Source organism: Strix uralensis, chromosome 2 (genome assembly GCF_047716275.1).
Source record: "Strix uralensis isolate ZFMK-TIS-50842 chromosome 2, bStrUra1, whole genome shotgun sequence".
Lineage (NCBI taxonomy): Eukaryota > Metazoa > Chordata > Aves > Strigiformes > Strigidae > Strix > Strix uralensis.
Window position 1 is genome coordinate 99,920,498 of NC_133973.1, and position 17,003 is coordinate 99,937,500.

Here is a 17,003-nt window from a genome sequence, read left to right on the forward strand (position 1 = left end):
TTCTGAGTCATATACCCACACATGTATGTAGGCCTCTGGTAGTTAAACCTACTGCTTCAGCTAATGTAGTGGGGAACTATGTACTTGTCCTCTATAGATCAGCTAGGTCATTAAGTAAATAGCTGCTTTGTTGCTTAGTAGGTTGGTTTTGTTATTAAATCATATAAGTGTACAGAAAGACATTTCTTGCTCTTGTTAGTGGCCACTTAAGGTTCAGTCTGGAATGACTGATCTAAACAACAGCAGATGGGAAAGATGATGTTAGGATCACCTGAAGCTATAAATGTCTTGAGCCTGATATTCACTAAATAAGCCACTGATGAGTTGTTTTCTGTTCTGCAGAGCTTCTTATAAGGTTTCTTGTGCTTGTTTGCATCATCATTTTAAAAGTCTATTAAAAACCCCAGATTCTGGCAGTGGAAAGCACCTGTGGTAGATTTGTTTGTCAGGAAGGACAGCAACAACAATATGAAAATTGGGTTTTTATGATTTATTTTATTTTGGCAGTCTTATCAAAACTGTATTTACTAATTGAAGAGGCATAATGTTGCTCTGATGCTAATGGAAGAGTAGCATAGACATTCAATGGTTTTTTTTTTCCTTTTTTTACCTCTTTTTTTTTTTTTTCCCTAGCTGTAACTAGTTCATTGAAAGGCTGTCTTCTCGTTACAAATCTGTAAATCAGTCACAAAATGTTTACGTCTGACCTGCTGACAAATTTCTAACCAGGTTCTCCCCTGTCAAAATACCAAAACACTCTTACCTGGAGTATGGCTGTGGAGTAACTGATTTTTGCTGCATATCATTTCTTTATATGGTGACTAGATCAGATGTTGGATCTGTAGAAACATTATTTCAATTATTGCTTGAACGAAGTAGCTGAAAACTTATTGATGTCACCATCCCAGAAATTATTTCCTGGGATTCAAACAGGTGCATACTTGAAGAGAAAAGATTAGAGTACGTACTAACTGGTTCTTCAAGATTATTTCTTTCTCAGTGAACAGATCATAGTGTACTCTATATTTCCACTCTTCATTTTTCAGTAACATTGCTTTTTAACTGAAAATGACCTGAAGGTTAGGGATGCCTGTGTATCACTGTGCTACTTGAGACTTTCTTAATGGTTTCTCTTAAACTTTTTAAAAAAACAGCGACATCGAAAAAACCAACCCCACTTTACTGGACTGACAAACATTAATAGCAGTGGTCGTGCTAATAACTTACTCTTATGCATTATTTGTCATTATCATTACAAATTAGTTCTTATCTATCAATCATTACCACTACATATTCAAAGCAGTCAGTCCTTAACATCTGTGTCCTAAACTTGATGTGAATATAGAGTCCCACAGAGTTGATACTGTAGAGTTGGCAATAATGGCCACCAGCGATGGTCTTAGTTGACAAGAAGACATGTTGAAACCTGAGAGGTCTTCTGCAACAGAAGCTAGAACTGAAGGGGCTATATTTTTTTTTTCTCCTCTACGATACTCTCTTCCCTTCCCCATGACCAATTTGGGATCTTACCCTTTTATAAAATGTTTTAGTTTCTAGACAGTTCATGTCTACGTCTAGATTACAGGATGCAAAATCCTTCAGGGGATGTTAATTCCCCAAGCCACAGCTGTGCCTTCAGCTAGACGTTTTTCCCTTGCTTAGCGACTGCTGCTTTTCTTAATGTGAAAGCAGTCTTTTCCTAGTCTTTAAGGTTGTGCTTTATTTCAGTGACCATTAATTGGCCATTAGTGATGTTTATGGATCTGGAGCTTCTGCTTTCAGACTGTGCCTGTACCTTTCAAGTCCCAAGATGCTATCCAATGCTTAAACAGGATTTATATCATCATCCTAAGCTGCTTTTGTAAACCACTGGTCTTATTTACAACATAGACATTTAACCTGTCCTAGATTCTCCTTTGTTCTTGGAGTCCTTTTCTTTGGATTTCTTCAACTTTCATCTGCTTTTGGAAGTTAATTGAAAAGTAGGGTTTTGTTGCCTATGGTGCCACCTTTGGCTGCATAAGGTGGAGGAAAGAGTGATTAATTTCTTCACATAAAAAGCTATTTGGGGGGTATTGCTGACTTTTTTTGCATTCACAAAAACTTAAGACCTTAGAGAAATATGTATCAAAATACAAATTACTATTAACATCTACCAAATACTTGAGTTGAGTCAATAAATTGCGTATAGCATATTAGGACTCTATTATACCAGGTTTGACCAACACTACGTAGACTGTATTAGCCCAAAAGGAAAATTATTCTAGATTTTAGGTAACTCCTGATTTTTAGCTTAAACTATTTTGGAGGGAGAGGGAGAATTCCTTCTGGATGAAAACAATAATTTCATCTCTAGCAACTGAGATTTACTAGAAGCATGAGATCCAAAGTGGTCCTAAAATATACCAGCCTTCCCATAAACTGTGGTAGTCTTTCTTAGCCGATATTATTCCTTTGATATACAGGTGACAACTTAGCCATCTATATCACAGCTTACACTGTCTTCCATACCTCTGCATCAGGCTGCCTTTGAAATACTGTTACACCAAGTTCAGTGTTGATATGGTTATTTTCTAAAATTAGATAAATATTTATACTGTGTGATAAATCTTCATAGAGTTTTCAGTTTGAATTTTTTAATATTTCATATATAAATATATCAATATTTTGTAGATAGTGAAATATGTAGTGATTATGAATATACAGTATAGTATCTTTCAGAAAAACAGAATTTTAGGTAGGCATTACAATATAAATTTGGACCTCTGTTAATAAGACCATAGATTTTTGTTATTATATGGAATAGTTTGACTTACTTTCTTGCAAGTATTTTTTTTGAGATTTGGACCTGAAGCCAATGTCAGATTTAGATCCCTCTGAATTGTAATTTGCTAAAATCCTAAATCTCTACTTTACATCTTAGATAGCGACACCTACATGTTGTAACAATCACAGCTGATAATAGGCTGAGAGTCTTAAGTTTACGTAATAAAAATATCAGTTCCATATTTTCCTTTCAGCTCCATCTTAACTTGAAAAGTATGTGGAATTCAGTAAAAACTTTGAATGTCTAAGCAGTGAATGATATTTGGTATTCTGAAATTTATGATAATAAAATCTGTCCTCTAAATACTCTCTGGGCTACAAAATGATATTCATCATGAGATGCTTTGTCAATAAGATTGCTTTACTTGCTTCTGTGAAGCCAGTTCAAACTATCACATACTATCGTTCCAAAGGTAAATAGCCAGTGGAAGGGGATCTTTATGTAAATGCCACTTGTCTGCATACTATTAACATTCAGATACATACTTTCTCATGCTGTTCAGATTCTCAGTAGAAAGCACACTAATCAATTATTTTGATCTTATCACAGTGTAAAGAATTCTATAACTGTGATAACACCAGCTAAATTTATTGTAATATAATTGAGAACTCCATCATTGTGGCATCTTCATTGTGTCTTACTTTGAATACTATTTAAGTAACAAGCCACTTTAATCAGTGGTTATTTACAAAGGCTGCCCTTTCTTACACAAAAGCAGTGAAGTGATGCCAAAATGATGTCCTAAACATCTGATTTCCAATCCAGAATATTAGTTCATTTTCAATTGTGTTACTCAGTTTCACTTTTATTACAACTAACTGGTTTTAAATCCATGTTTCAGTTCATTTAGACAGTTATGACCTTATTTACAGTCAATTTTGCAGCATTTACTTTTGCAGGTTTTATATTGTTTACCTGGTTTTGGAAAAAAGCATCCATGTGTCCCAAACTTTCTAAGAGTGTTTTAGGTTTTGGTTCTTCAAACATTTATTACTTTATTACTGTCTGCTAAGTTGTGCAATGTGAATATTTTCATCAGTTGTGTAGGGTTCTGCAAAACAAAAGGACACCATGGATCCCAGCACTGACAATTTAAACAAAATACTAAATGCAATTAGATAATTAAAATTCAGATTCCAACAGATAAAATGCTTGCCTTTGAAATAAATTAAAATTCCCCAAACCTTCCTATATTAGTAGGTACACTCAAAGACCCTATTTTCTTTCCCTAGCCCAAGTTTATAAGGCCTCCATTTTATTAATTTCTTCTCACTGGGAGAGGAGAATCAATTCTTAATAGTATTCCTTTCCTCTGAGGGGGGTGAAGGACTGCAAATGTTGCAGATTATTAAAATCTGCTCATGTTCCATCACAACTGAGATGACATCACTAGTTTCTAACATATGTTTGTAATTTGTTGTTTTAAAATGTTAGCTGAGCTACTTTCCTGAAAAAAAAAAAAAACACAAGTTTTGGACAATAGTAGTTTATTGCTAGATTTTGGGGCATTTAGGTATATGTTTTGTGCAACTAAATTTACTGTGAAGGGGACAAATGATCTGCTAATGCTATAAGTGGAGAAATTCTGAGGGTATAATGTTAATATCCAACAACTGTTTTGTGTAAGGGCTTTCTTCTCTAGGGAGTTTTCCCTTTTGGAATTTCAAGTGCTCCATTCATCTCGGTTACTCCCTTTCCAGCTGTCCCATGAATGCCTCCACTTATCCTCAAATTGGACCCTTTTCACCAAGAGGATTCCTGAGGTCACTTTTTGTTACTTAGATTTATTCTTAAGGATCACTTTTATTATGAGGCCAGTGGGGAATAAATCTGTTCTGTAACTGTGAGAAGTGTAACTTCTTTCTCTAACATTAAATAACAATGAGCAGAAAGAACTGTGGGACCTTATAGAGTTGCCTACTCAGTACTTACTCATGTTAATCCTTAGTGGGCAGTTGACAGTAAGCCACAACAACCTTGGAGAGTAGATCTAATTTTGCTTTATGCCCGTTAAAAAAAAGAAAAGTCCTATATATGAGAAACAAGTTGTGACAGACATTGACTACAACTCCACCGGAAAGGAAATATCACCTGATATGTCACTAAATATCAAAGTTGTTTTTCAGCTGCAATTATATTGATTTGACAGTAAAGTATAAATCGGGGTAAATTACTGAGATCACATGTTCCCTCAAGAATATTTGTCACATTATAAATTATATGTTCAGTTAAAAAAAAAATCTGGCCTGAGAAACAATGTGTGATACATCCGCTGGAGGAGCCACAGCAAAAGATAAGATTCAGCAAAACCTTACCAGGTCTCACACTGTAGGATGTTCAGGAAATTGGATGTTTTTAGTACAAAAAAAGTAGAACTGATCTGGATGTATATTAATTAAAACCCAACAACTAATAGTCACAAGTCATGTTCTAACAAGATCTCAAAGGTGCTAAATCGTCTGAAGCATGGAGGTGTAGTTCATGCACTTGGCAACCCATGGGCTCAGAATGCAGCAGCTGCTATTTGTTTGTACTAAGTAGTAGCTCCAAAAGAACAAGATGTTTAGAAGAAACAATTATTTTTCTTTCTGAAAATTTTACTTAGAAGTGGAAGCTTTGGAGATAGTAGCTGAAAGGCATTTGTGAAACTGAGATTTACACAAAGGCCTTGAAAAAATAAATAGCAGCTGTATTTGGGAGAGAGAGAAATAGTCAAAACAAACAGAACTTTTGAAAAGATTAAGGGTCATTAAAGTAATGTCTGTAGATAAATACCCTCATAAGACTTGTCATTTATGTTTGTAGCAGTAAAATTTCTAAACAAATGTGAAAAGAATGGTGCAAGCTTAAAATGGCATTACCATCAAAAAAAATTACAATCTTTGAAGCCATCTTTGGGATTAAGAGCTCTAGCATTTATGCAGATAGTAGGTTCGGGTTTGTGTAAGCATTTCTTACTCCAAATCCTACCTCACATCTCCTCCATAAGGAGGTAGACATCAGAGTCTTCTTTAAACTCTCACTCCTGCTATGTGTAAATGCTTTTATTCTTTCTGTTTTTTCTGAATCTTCGAAAGTTTCTTCTCTCAAGTTGCAGAGGAGAGGAGGAATAAATATCTTTACCAAAGCATTGGAGGGTATGCTTTATTTTTACTTTCCTTACTCCAGGGTTGTAAAAGAGCCAAGAACCTCCTCTGTCATTGTTGGAAAGCTAGCAGAAAAGAAGGTCATGTCTCTGACTCTTTCTTCAAACTGAGTTTGCTGCTGCTTCTATTTCTATGCTGTTCACTGTGACGCTTATCTTCATTCAGCAATACCTCAGTGGTTGTACAGAAGTACAGTCTTGTTACTGCATACCAAAATATTCTTGCTCTGAAGCTTGCTGACAGAAGTTACTTGATTTTTCTGGCAGCTTCTATCCATTGAAAGCTGTTAAATGCAAATACAAAGTCTTTGAATCACAAACTGCTGGAGACCAAGAAACCATTTTTGAAATGTCATGACATATTTATCCTGTCCTTTTTATAGATGTTTGCCATTGGCTACTAGTGCATGAGGGATTCAGGGCTAAGTGGACCTTTGATCTGATCCTCCTGGGTATCCTTGTGCATTTATAGCCACCCAAACAAAAGGGTCTTGTCCACCCAAATCTGTCCGGAAGCTTTCCTTTGACTAAGTTCAGACATGTAATCCAGTCAGAACTTTATCACTGCATGAGTGAGAAATTATATAACTTTTAAATTTCCTTCAACCCCTCATCTCTGTAGCACAACTGTCAGTATGAGTAATCATTGTGTATATTTTATGATTTATTGCTTGTTTATAAATTTGAATGGAAATAGTAATGTCTTTCCCTGTGCTCAGTGAACTCCTTCAGGGGCACACAGTAACGAAGAGGCAAGGTGTTCACATATATTGTGTTCAGCTACATATATTCTTATAAGAAACTATGTTCAGTTAAGAATACTACCGGAGTGGTTCTAACTGCTTTCTAAATTAAATTGTAATTGATATGTCTCAATAATAGATTTTATTTCCCCCCCTCTGTGAAACAACCCTAGTGAAAACACTAGTTTTTGGCTAGTCTGATAAACAGATTGGTTGCAATCTTGTCAGTGTCATTGGAATTAGAGCTGTGATGTGTAAAGAAAGAAGAAAAATCATTCATTAACAGTAAAACTTATTGACTGACTTCATATGTAGCTAACAGTTCTCACTATTAGCTGTCCTATCAAATCTTAATCTTAGGTAAGAGTACATAAGGTTGGTCTGTTTTAGTTATGAGTAAGTATAAGCAACTAAAGCTTAGCATTCTGCTTAATTTAGTAGTTTTATTTTTCCACTAAAAAAGCAGAGTATACCTACTGAATATAAAAAGGGCTATAAGAAAATTTTGTCTTTAAACTGGCTTTTAAAAAATATTATCAGGTAATGCTATATGTAATGCATTACTAGAATATCCTGTATTGCTGAGTTGGTGAGAGAGTAGGTGTGTACACGGATAAATCATTTCATTTTCAGAATGCTAGTTACTGTTTCTGTGAACTTAGTGGAAAGGTAACCTCTTTTTTTATTGTAGCCATGTTTAGAGTTCCTGTTGTCGATAAACAACCTGTTGTAGTGTTTGACCACTCTCAACAGGGAAAAAAAAATATTTATGTTTGGATGCAATTTCCTGTAATTGAATTTGTGCTCATTGCCTCCTATCCTGTTTCTGGGTACCTCTGAGATGAGTCTGGCTCAGTCATCTTTACACCTCACCCAGTCCCCCATCAGGTATTTGATTGAGAAGATCCCCCTGAGTCTTCTCTTCTCTAGGTGGAACAGTCCCAGCAATCTCAGCATGTTCTCATATGAGAGATGCTCCAGTCCCTTGATCATCATTGTGGCCCTTGACTGACTTGGGTATGTTTGTGTCTCCCTTGTACCAGTGAGCCTGGACCTGAACCCAGCACTGCAGATGTGCCTCACCAGTGCTGAGTACAGGGGAAAGATGAGCTCTCTTGACCTGTTGTCAATACTCTTCTTTGGTTGTGTTTGCCATAGCACAGTACACGACACTGACTCATGGTCAGTATGTTGTCCACCAGAATCCCCGGTTATTATTTTTTTTTTTGAAAGCTGCTTTCCAGGCAGTTGGCCCCCACCTGTGCTGGTTTATGGGGTTATGCTCACCACATGCAGGTCTTTTTATTGAATTTCATCAGAAGTCCTGTCTGCTCATTTCTTCAACTTGTCAGGGTCCTTCCAAATGGCAGCACAACCATCTCATGTATCAACCATTACTCTGAATTTTGCGCCATATGCAAATTTACTCAGGGTGCTCTCTGTCCCATCATCCAGGCACAAAGGAAGATATTGCAAATATTGGCCCCAGTATCAAGTCCTAGGGTACATCACTTCAGAGGCTTGGGATTCTGTTTATTCTTCTATAAGTCCAATTTACCTCAGGAAACCTTTTTGGGGTTCTCTCTCAGAAAAGCTTGCTCTGGCAAACTCTTTACCAGATCTGGAATCAATATAAATGTTCCTGGATAATCTCTGCATAAAGTCTGTTTACAGTGGCTTTCTTCTGTTGTCACAGAAAGAATGGCATTTATAGACAGAAGATGAACATCAGAAATGTATACATTTTTATTACAAAGTTCAATATTAAGATGATTTCACTATCAGTTCCATACTTAAATGGGAAATTGTGATCCAGCTGAGATGCAGAATGAGGTACCTTACATCACTGAAGTATTTTTGTATCTCTGTGATACAGAATCATCTCTAAAACCACAGTTTACCTTTTGTTTTTTATGGTATGAGTTATCTTACGGAAGTTAAGTTGGTGTAGTTACCAACCTTAATTACAACTGATTTGAAAAGGACAGCTGTCTTTCTGAGTTCATGAAGCATGGATGCTTAGTTTGCATTTCACTTGTTTTGAGCTCTTGCGGCGCACTTTCATTGATATGCTCAGAGTCAAAATCTATTTCTGTACCATAAAAGCACTTTATGACAACTCAGCAATGGAACTATTTCAGCAAGAGCAAACAAGATAGCATGAAACCCAGTCTCCTCAGTGTGGAGGTTTGAACTCAGCCGGCAGCCAGACGCCACATGGGAGGCCGTTCACCTCCCGCTCTGTTAAAATAGGAGAGGGACAAAAAAGGAGTGAATTCATCAGTTGAATAAAAAGAAAGAATTTACTAAATATAGCAAGAGAACAACAGTATTTACTAAATTTACTAAAGAATTTACTAGAATTTACTAAAGAATTTACTAAATATAGCAAGAGAACAACAGTAACAATAGTGAGTCCAAAAAGAAAAAGAGTAAAATGCAGCAGTGGCTTACCGAGCGCAACGACCGCCCCCCCGCAGCAACAACACGGCCCGACGTGCAAGCCCCCACGAGAGAGAGAGAGAGAGAGAGAGAGAGAGAGCGCGAGAGAGCGCCAGCCCACCTAATCCCTGGGCATGACATCACATGGTATGAAATTCTCCAATGAAAATTAACTCCATCCTGGTCGACCAGGACACTCAGCTAGAAGATTTTTGGAATAGGTGCATCAGCCATTAGGGGAAATCATACCTTTTTATAGTACTACTCTTGCCAAGGGCTCTGAAGCCCTAGCAAAGGCTTACTACTTTGTGTTGGGCATCAGTAAGAAATGTAACTCTTCTGGTTCTGGACTAGACTGTTTATGTGATTCCTGTGAGGTATATGCATGTGTTTCGCTTTTGGAAAGGGCTGGTATGTGTCTTTTGCCTGAAGTCACCACTGAGGAAAGACAAGTGAATAGTGATATTTCTGGCCAAAGTTGCATTTAACACGTTTTAAATCTAAGAAGGAACTGTCCTTTCAGTCAGTCCATCCAAGGCACACTTGACAGCTATTTCTGCTCTCTACAATGGAAATTTCCTTCTCAGTAATGTTACAAGGTTCTTGCAAGACTTGATCAGGAACTGTGTTCTGTTACAAGTCACAGCTCTAGTCTGTGCACCGTTATTGAAATCGAACTGATAGCCATGTATTCCTTCACTCACCTGTCAATTAAGATTATCTGATTGGTGCTATGGCTTTTACCAAAAAAACTTCAAAGCCTTAGAGCACATTCAAGTTGAAGTCTGTATATGCTGTGCATTTTCTGGACAAAGATGCACTTAACATCCACCCAAAATTTCTTTGTGAGATTGTATCTGAATTCATTGGAGTGAAGAGTCTGAGTTTCGGCAGTCACATTGTTAAACATTTTGAAACTGTTCTTTCTCTGGACATTAAGTTTGCTTTACATTTTTATTTTGACAATATAAGAGCCTTCAAAAAATCTCCTGACCTGCTCATATATAAGGCTGAGAGGTCTAGAGGTTTTTATGTGTCAGCACTATGAATACTTCACAGAACCTGGCTGCCTGAGACTCAGACTGAAAAGATGGAACCACTTCCAAAACATGGGCACTTGCTTCTTCACTGATGGCTTCTTACTGTGATCTGCTGTTTCGCTCCCTGGAGCTTAAGTCACTCAACATTATGCCATTGCTAAAGATTTCCTCTTATGATGTTGTCCTTCAATTTTTACTCAGGTGGAGACCTTTAGTCAGCTGACCATTGTTTTGTAGGCTGTAGTGGTCAAAATTAATCATTGTACAAACAAAAATACAGGACTTTTTATTGTGTCTTGAAAGTAAAGATACAACATTAATATAGTTAAAAGTTGTATCTTTCTTTTTCTCCTTCTTCACCTTGTGTAAATAGTCTGGAAAAATCCCTACTGTCATTGTCCCAAGCCTGGTATTCACTTGCCTCAGAAATTCTTGTACAATAAGGCACAAGACATGATGTAGCTAAACTTGGCAGAAGTCTGTGAAGGGATTAAATTTCACTTGATCAAAACCTGGGTACAGTATATCCAACCTGAATTATATCCTGAGCTGAAGAGAAAAAAAGCAGTTTGTATTCTAGTCAAACAAGAATAAAAAAGAATTCATTCTGGTAATTACTGAATTGTGAGATCAGGACTTAATTCTTCAAACAAGAAAAACAAATCCAATAGCTTCAGCGCTCCAAGTTTGTTTTTAAATTATATAAAAACTTGAGTGGTGCCATGGAGTTACTTCAAAGATGATATAAAGATAATTAAAGTCTTTACTAATTCAGATAACTTGATGAGTAGTCATCCAGTTTTTGCACCCTTTGCCTTCTGTTACAGCTATGAAATATTAAGGTCTGTTTTTAATGTATACATTTGTCCAAATTGTGCAGTTACAATTTCAGGTGAGGCTTAGCATTCAGAGGTTGGCTTTAGGAGCTGATCCTTTGCATTACTTACTCTGTAACAAAATGCTATATGTAATTGCAATGCTGTAAATAGATCCCAGTGGAAAAATGACAGCTGAAGTCCCTGTAGATAAATCTCTTAAGTGTACAGACTGAGTAGGCAACATCAACAGAAAACATACTAAAGAATTCTTGGTTTGTTTTTTTCTGAAGCTCATTATTTCCTTCATTAAAAAGAAGCAGAATTTTTCAAATGGAGTAGCTGAATAAAGCTTTGGTTCCTTGAAAGAGGAAATAGATATACTATTATATGTTTTTCTCCTGGTAACCTGAACTTCTGGAGTCCTAGTGTTGAGTGTGATGCTTTAGTTTATATTGGACAGATGCAGAGGAACTGTAAAAATGAAACATTTTTCATCCAAAATAATCTTGTTGCACCACTCTTATTTTAAAACTATATTGCTGAAGATATTTGTGATTCTATCATGTCAGTGGACTACTGCTTCTGGAATTATGGTATAGATCATTTGTTCTTTAATAAATACATAAAATGCAGGAGTCATTACTAACTGCAGTATCTGTTGCTGTCATCCTAAGACATATTAAAGTTGTACTGTAAAGCTTATGATACTCAGCACACTAAAGGAGAAGGCTCTCTAATATTCTTAATATTTTTAAAGATGTAATTATGAAATTAGGTAGTTTATATCTGACTTGGCACTGAAATGTCAATGGCAAATCTTACCAGCTATTTTGGCAAGTTTACTTCTGCTTTACGTGGTATTTAAAAGACAGTTGTATGAGTTTTAGTTAGGTATAATATTAAAAAGTATTTAAATCTATTCTACGATTGAAGGAAAAGAGATCGTTTAGATCATAAAAGGGTATATTTCTCAAAGGAATTATTGTGGGGTATGTAGCTATCTGCAAGCCAACTGGAATTACTAGTTCTAGGATGTCAAAAGATTGATACACTTGACTAATTAGGAACCCAGTTGGGACTGGTGACAGCAGTCTGCAGCAGCTTGTGAAAGCCAATTTAAAGGTCCCATAAGAAGTGTTAATATTGAACAATATTTGTGACTCTTATACAATCACTGTAACAGTGTTGTAATATCTTTATCAATTGTCTGGATGAGGGGATCGAGTGCACCCTCAGCAAGTTTGCAGACAACACCAAGTTGGGCAGGAGGTAGGAAGGCTCTGCAGAAGCACCTGGACAGGCTGGAGCGATGGGCCAAGGCCAATTGTGTGAGATTCAGCAAGGCTCAGTGCCAGGTCCTGCACTTGGGTCACAACAACCCCCTGCAGTGCTACAGGCTTGGGGAAAAATGGCTGGAAAGCTGCCCAGCAGAAAAAGACCTGGGGGTGTTGGTCAACAGCCGGCTGAACATGAGCCAGCAGTGTGCCCAGGTGGCCAGGAAGGCCAATGGTATCCTGGCTTGTATCAGAAATAGTGTGGCCAACAGGACTAGGGAAGTGATCTTACCCCTTTACACAGCACTGGTGAGGCCACACCTCAAATACAGTGTTTGGTTTTGGGCCCCTCACTTACAAAAAAGACATTGAGGTGCTGGAGTGTGTCCAAACAAGGGTAACAAAGCTAGTGAAGGCTCTGGAGCACAAGTCTTATGAGGAGCAGCTGCAGGAACTGGGATTGTTTAGCCTGGAGAAAAGAAGGCTGAGGGGAGACCTCATTGCCCTCTACAACTACCTGAAAGGAGGTTGCAGAGAGGTGGGTGTTGTTCTTCTCTCAAGTAACAAGCAATGGGACAAGAGGAAATGGCTTCAAGTTGTGCTGGGGGAGGTTTAGATTGGATAGTAGGAAAAGTTTCTTCAATGGTTGTCAACCATTGGAAGAGGATGCCCAGGGAAGTGGTGGAGTCACCATCTCTGGAGGTATTTAAAAGATGTGTAGATGTAGTGCTTAGAGACATGGTTTAGTGGAGGACTTGGCAGTGTTAGGTTAATGGTTGGACTTGATGATCTTGAAGGTCTTTTCCAACCCAAATGATTCTATGATTCTAAGAGTGTTCTCAGACTACAGTTTTGGTTTTTAAGGACTGGCATCTTGGGAGAGCAGCAAATCAAATAATACAAGGAAGGAAGAGGATGATCCTTAGAGGATATTTTTAGGAAATTCCAAAAATTAAAACAAAATCACTTTCTAACCACAAATATACATATGGAATTAGCAGAAATTAAAGAATAGGTAAAAATGCAAGCAAAAGGAACAGAAGTGCTAACTAAATGCAATTTTTAATGTAGATTTTAAAATAAACAATTTTGGTCCTTCTGTAAATAATATAGTTGTTGCTTGTATAATAGAGAAAATGTCAAAAATGTTTATGAAAGTCTAATTTAAATTTGAGTCAATGTTAGAGAACATCTGTTGTGAGCTTTACATATGTTTATATGTGTATTTCTGTAGAATTTTTGAATATATGAACTCTTACTATTTTATAAGGAGATTACCGCTATGTGACTTTAAATTATATTTGAATGACATTTTTCTTTAATTTGTGGAGAGGACAGCTCAAATTTTGAGACAATAATTTTTTTTTTTTCTTTTTTAAATAATGATTTGTGTATCTCAGTTCCCCAAATCTTGTGCTCCTTTTTATTATGCTTTCCTCTTCTGCTTTAAATGATATCCAGGCTTAGGGTTCTCAGAAGCTAAATTAGATTCAACTCTTGACTTAGCAGTAGAATAGTGACAGTAAAAATGTTTTTTCTGGAGCGTCATACTCATGATTCAGCCCATGCTGATTTGACAGTACTTTGTCAGACCTTCCTCTCTGCAACTTTGAGCTTTTTTTGTCTGAATTATTTTTGTTGCCCTTGAAACCACTTACCTTAGAAAGATGCTAGAATTCTTTAAAGCTTATTGAAAGGTGTAATTTATTTAAAGGAGGAAAAGAAATAGAAATAGGTTGGAAAGCAACATTTCCCATAATAATTTTTGCAAAATATTCAGGTCTAGAAGGTTGTCTTGCTTCCTTACTTGTAGTCCAGCACTTTCAGAATTCCTTAAATTAGTGGCCTGGCATCTCATTATACCCATCAGCTAGTTTAGATCCTGATTTGAATGTTCACTGTTAGCAATTACTGCCAAATCATGTGATGTGTCTGACTGTATCCAAGGTGTGTGTTGGCCTAGGGAGTTTTGCCCAGTGAGGCATAATGAGATTTCTGTCATGTAATTCTTTATTTGTCTGTGGTGATTTTTCATCATATAGTAAATCCCTGGAGTTGTGTTCTTTGTCCTCCCAGGCATAGACACAAGGGGTTAACAAGGTTCAAAAATCTAATATTTTCTGATGTGTTTATTTGAGGAAATAAAAGTAGGGCATTTAATGCTTGCATTTAATTATAATCTCACAGAAACATTCATAATTCTTTCAGGAGATATTATACATACATGTGTAATATGATGAGCAGAATTTTCCTGAACTACATCAATTATTTAATATTGGCCAGAGGTTATTAAATATGAAGGGAAAATGTCTTTTGATTAAAACTACCTATGGATATCACTCTGTATCCTATCTAGTCCAATACTGTTAATTCAGCTTCCTGCTGAGAAACAATTTCAGCTTTTTATAACAATAACTGAAATGATCTCTTGTCTAATACAGCGGATCATTTAAGGGACAGTTTTTGAAAGCTGACATGAAACTGATTATTTGCAGTTGCAAAAGGGTACTGAAATGAAAATACGGGTGAAATGACATTTTACTTAAAACTATGCTTGACTCTCACTATACAGAAAGTGGCATGTGAAATGAATGGAATAAAATTTGGCCTAGTTCAATGTATGGAACAACAGACCAAATCTGTTGTGATTACTTGCAAGAGAGCAATTTGTGAATGTTAAAACCTTGGTCTTAAGTTTGAAATAAATAGTTTTAATAATGCCAATTATATGTTTTATTGTTGTTGTTTATTGTTAATATTATTTATGCTTTGATATTGTAATGGTAACCTTGAGGGTTCCTTCTCTCTCCTTTACAGAAGGTGAGGAGACTGGAGTGATGGATAGCCTGTTGGAGGCCTTGCAATCAGGTGCAGCTTTTCGAGACCGAAGGAAAAGGATACCAAGGTCTAAAGGTGAATACTCTATTTTGCATTTTGTTTTCCAGAGAAAGTTATGGGTCCAGTGTTCTAGAACTTAAATGCTATCGGGTTTAATTCTCTCTTGCAATGACAACTTTCAGGGATGTTCAGGCTGTTCTGCTGACGTCAGTAGCACTTTGGAGATTAATATATTGAATTTAGCATAGCCTGATTATTATGACAAGACTCTTCGATACAGGCACATGTACTTTAACTTTTTAGGGTTTATAGTTGAATGGGGAAAGTAAAACTCATCTTGCCCCATAAGTGAATCAAATTATTTCTTCAAGAAATATCTAACTTCTAGATAATTCTGCTTAGTAATGTTGTTATGATACTCTAGTATCTTTCAAAGATGTGTTTTATTTCCATTGTTTCCTTGGTTTTGCAGACATACCACAAAATATCAGTCCAACCACGCAGCGGCCTGTACTGAAAGCTTGTAACCATGGTAATGAATCATATTCATGAATTGCATGCTCTTGCTTAGCTTATGTGGTTGATCTGTGCTTTCAAATGACTGCTGGGATTTTTTCAGTTTTCTACATTAGTGGAATACTGAAACTGTATTGGAACCTGCTTTTTAAGAATCACCTGAATATTACATCCTGAAACTGTACTTACTGTTTACTTTGCAAAGCTCTTCTATCTTTTATGGGGTTTTTATTTATTTAAAACTTGGTTATGTTTTTAAATATAGCACTTTTCTAATCCTTAAAAACATTTATGGAAGGATTTTTTAATGGATTATGGAACTATAACAAAAAGCAGAGATTGTGAAACATTTTAAATGTTACTAAGTGTTTATGATACTGAACCAGAGAACTTTTTGCATTCAGTCCATTTTCCTTTGTCTTGGTTTTCTTGATACTATAACTGGAATGGTTTAAGCTATCATTTACCAGTATAGTTCAAAAGTTATGTTGTATCAGCAAAGTAATAGTAAATTAATCAGTTACGTCATAGCAAAATAGTACTGCAATTTTTGAGCATGAGTCTTATGCATATGTTTATTCTTAAACTCCTGAACTATCTCACTGTAATCAGTAGGACTTGCTCATATGTGAAAAGTTAGTGAGGGTGTGGGTGCTTGTTAGCTTTGTTAGACAATCTACAGAATATTGTTATATTACCTGTGTTTTAATTAAGCTTGAGGAGTCCAGCATGGCTGTTTTCAGTGTCTCATAACTAGTGGTTTCAGGAAAAAGTTTATATATGCAGTACCTCCATTAAAGAAAAGTTTTTTATTGAAAATTAAAGAAAAAAAATTTCCTTTCTTAGTTTTTTAAGCAGAATGTATTTTCCTTTGATATTTAAATGCACTGCAGATTTTATAAAGCAGATGCCATCAAATTGACAATATTAATTATAACTCATGTTTAAGTGTTTATGTCTTAAGTGTCTGTAGTAAAAAAAAAGAACATACAGAATTTGGCATTATTAAACACAAAATTAAAGAAAATAGAGCTAGAAGGACAGTTTAAGGAGAATTAATTTACATATAAGAATTGGCTCAAAGAAGAATCAAGTATATTTGACAGGTGCTTGTCTAGCACATAACATATTGATATTTGAATAATGACTACAGAGAACGTCTGAATTCATCCTATAAGTGGTTTTGCTTGTAAGAACAATAAGGTTGAATGTTGCTTCTTTTCAACCCGTTCTATCTATCTATCTATCTATCTATGGATAGCCAGTATAGTTTCCAGTTTTTAAACTAACTGCGTTTGGACAAACATTAGGGCCATGTTTTATGATTCAGGTTAAAACCAAACCAAAACCAAACCAAATA

General features: G+C 36.1%; 1 protein-coding gene across 1 annotated transcript in view; it reads left to right on the top strand.

Annotated features, from left to right (window-relative positions):
- DIAPH3 (diaphanous related formin 3) overlaps positions 1 to 17,003 on the top strand; it is a 256,112-nt gene that overhangs the window by 177,980 nt on the left and 61,129 nt on the right. The window contains exons 26-27 of the mRNA XM_074859549.1: positions 15,107 to 15,202; positions 15,600 to 15,659. Of these exons, the coding sequence (XP_074715650.1) occupies positions 15,107 to 15,202; positions 15,600 to 15,659 (156 nt within the window). The remainder of the gene's footprint in view (positions 1 to 15,106; positions 15,203 to 15,599; positions 15,660 to 17,003) is intronic.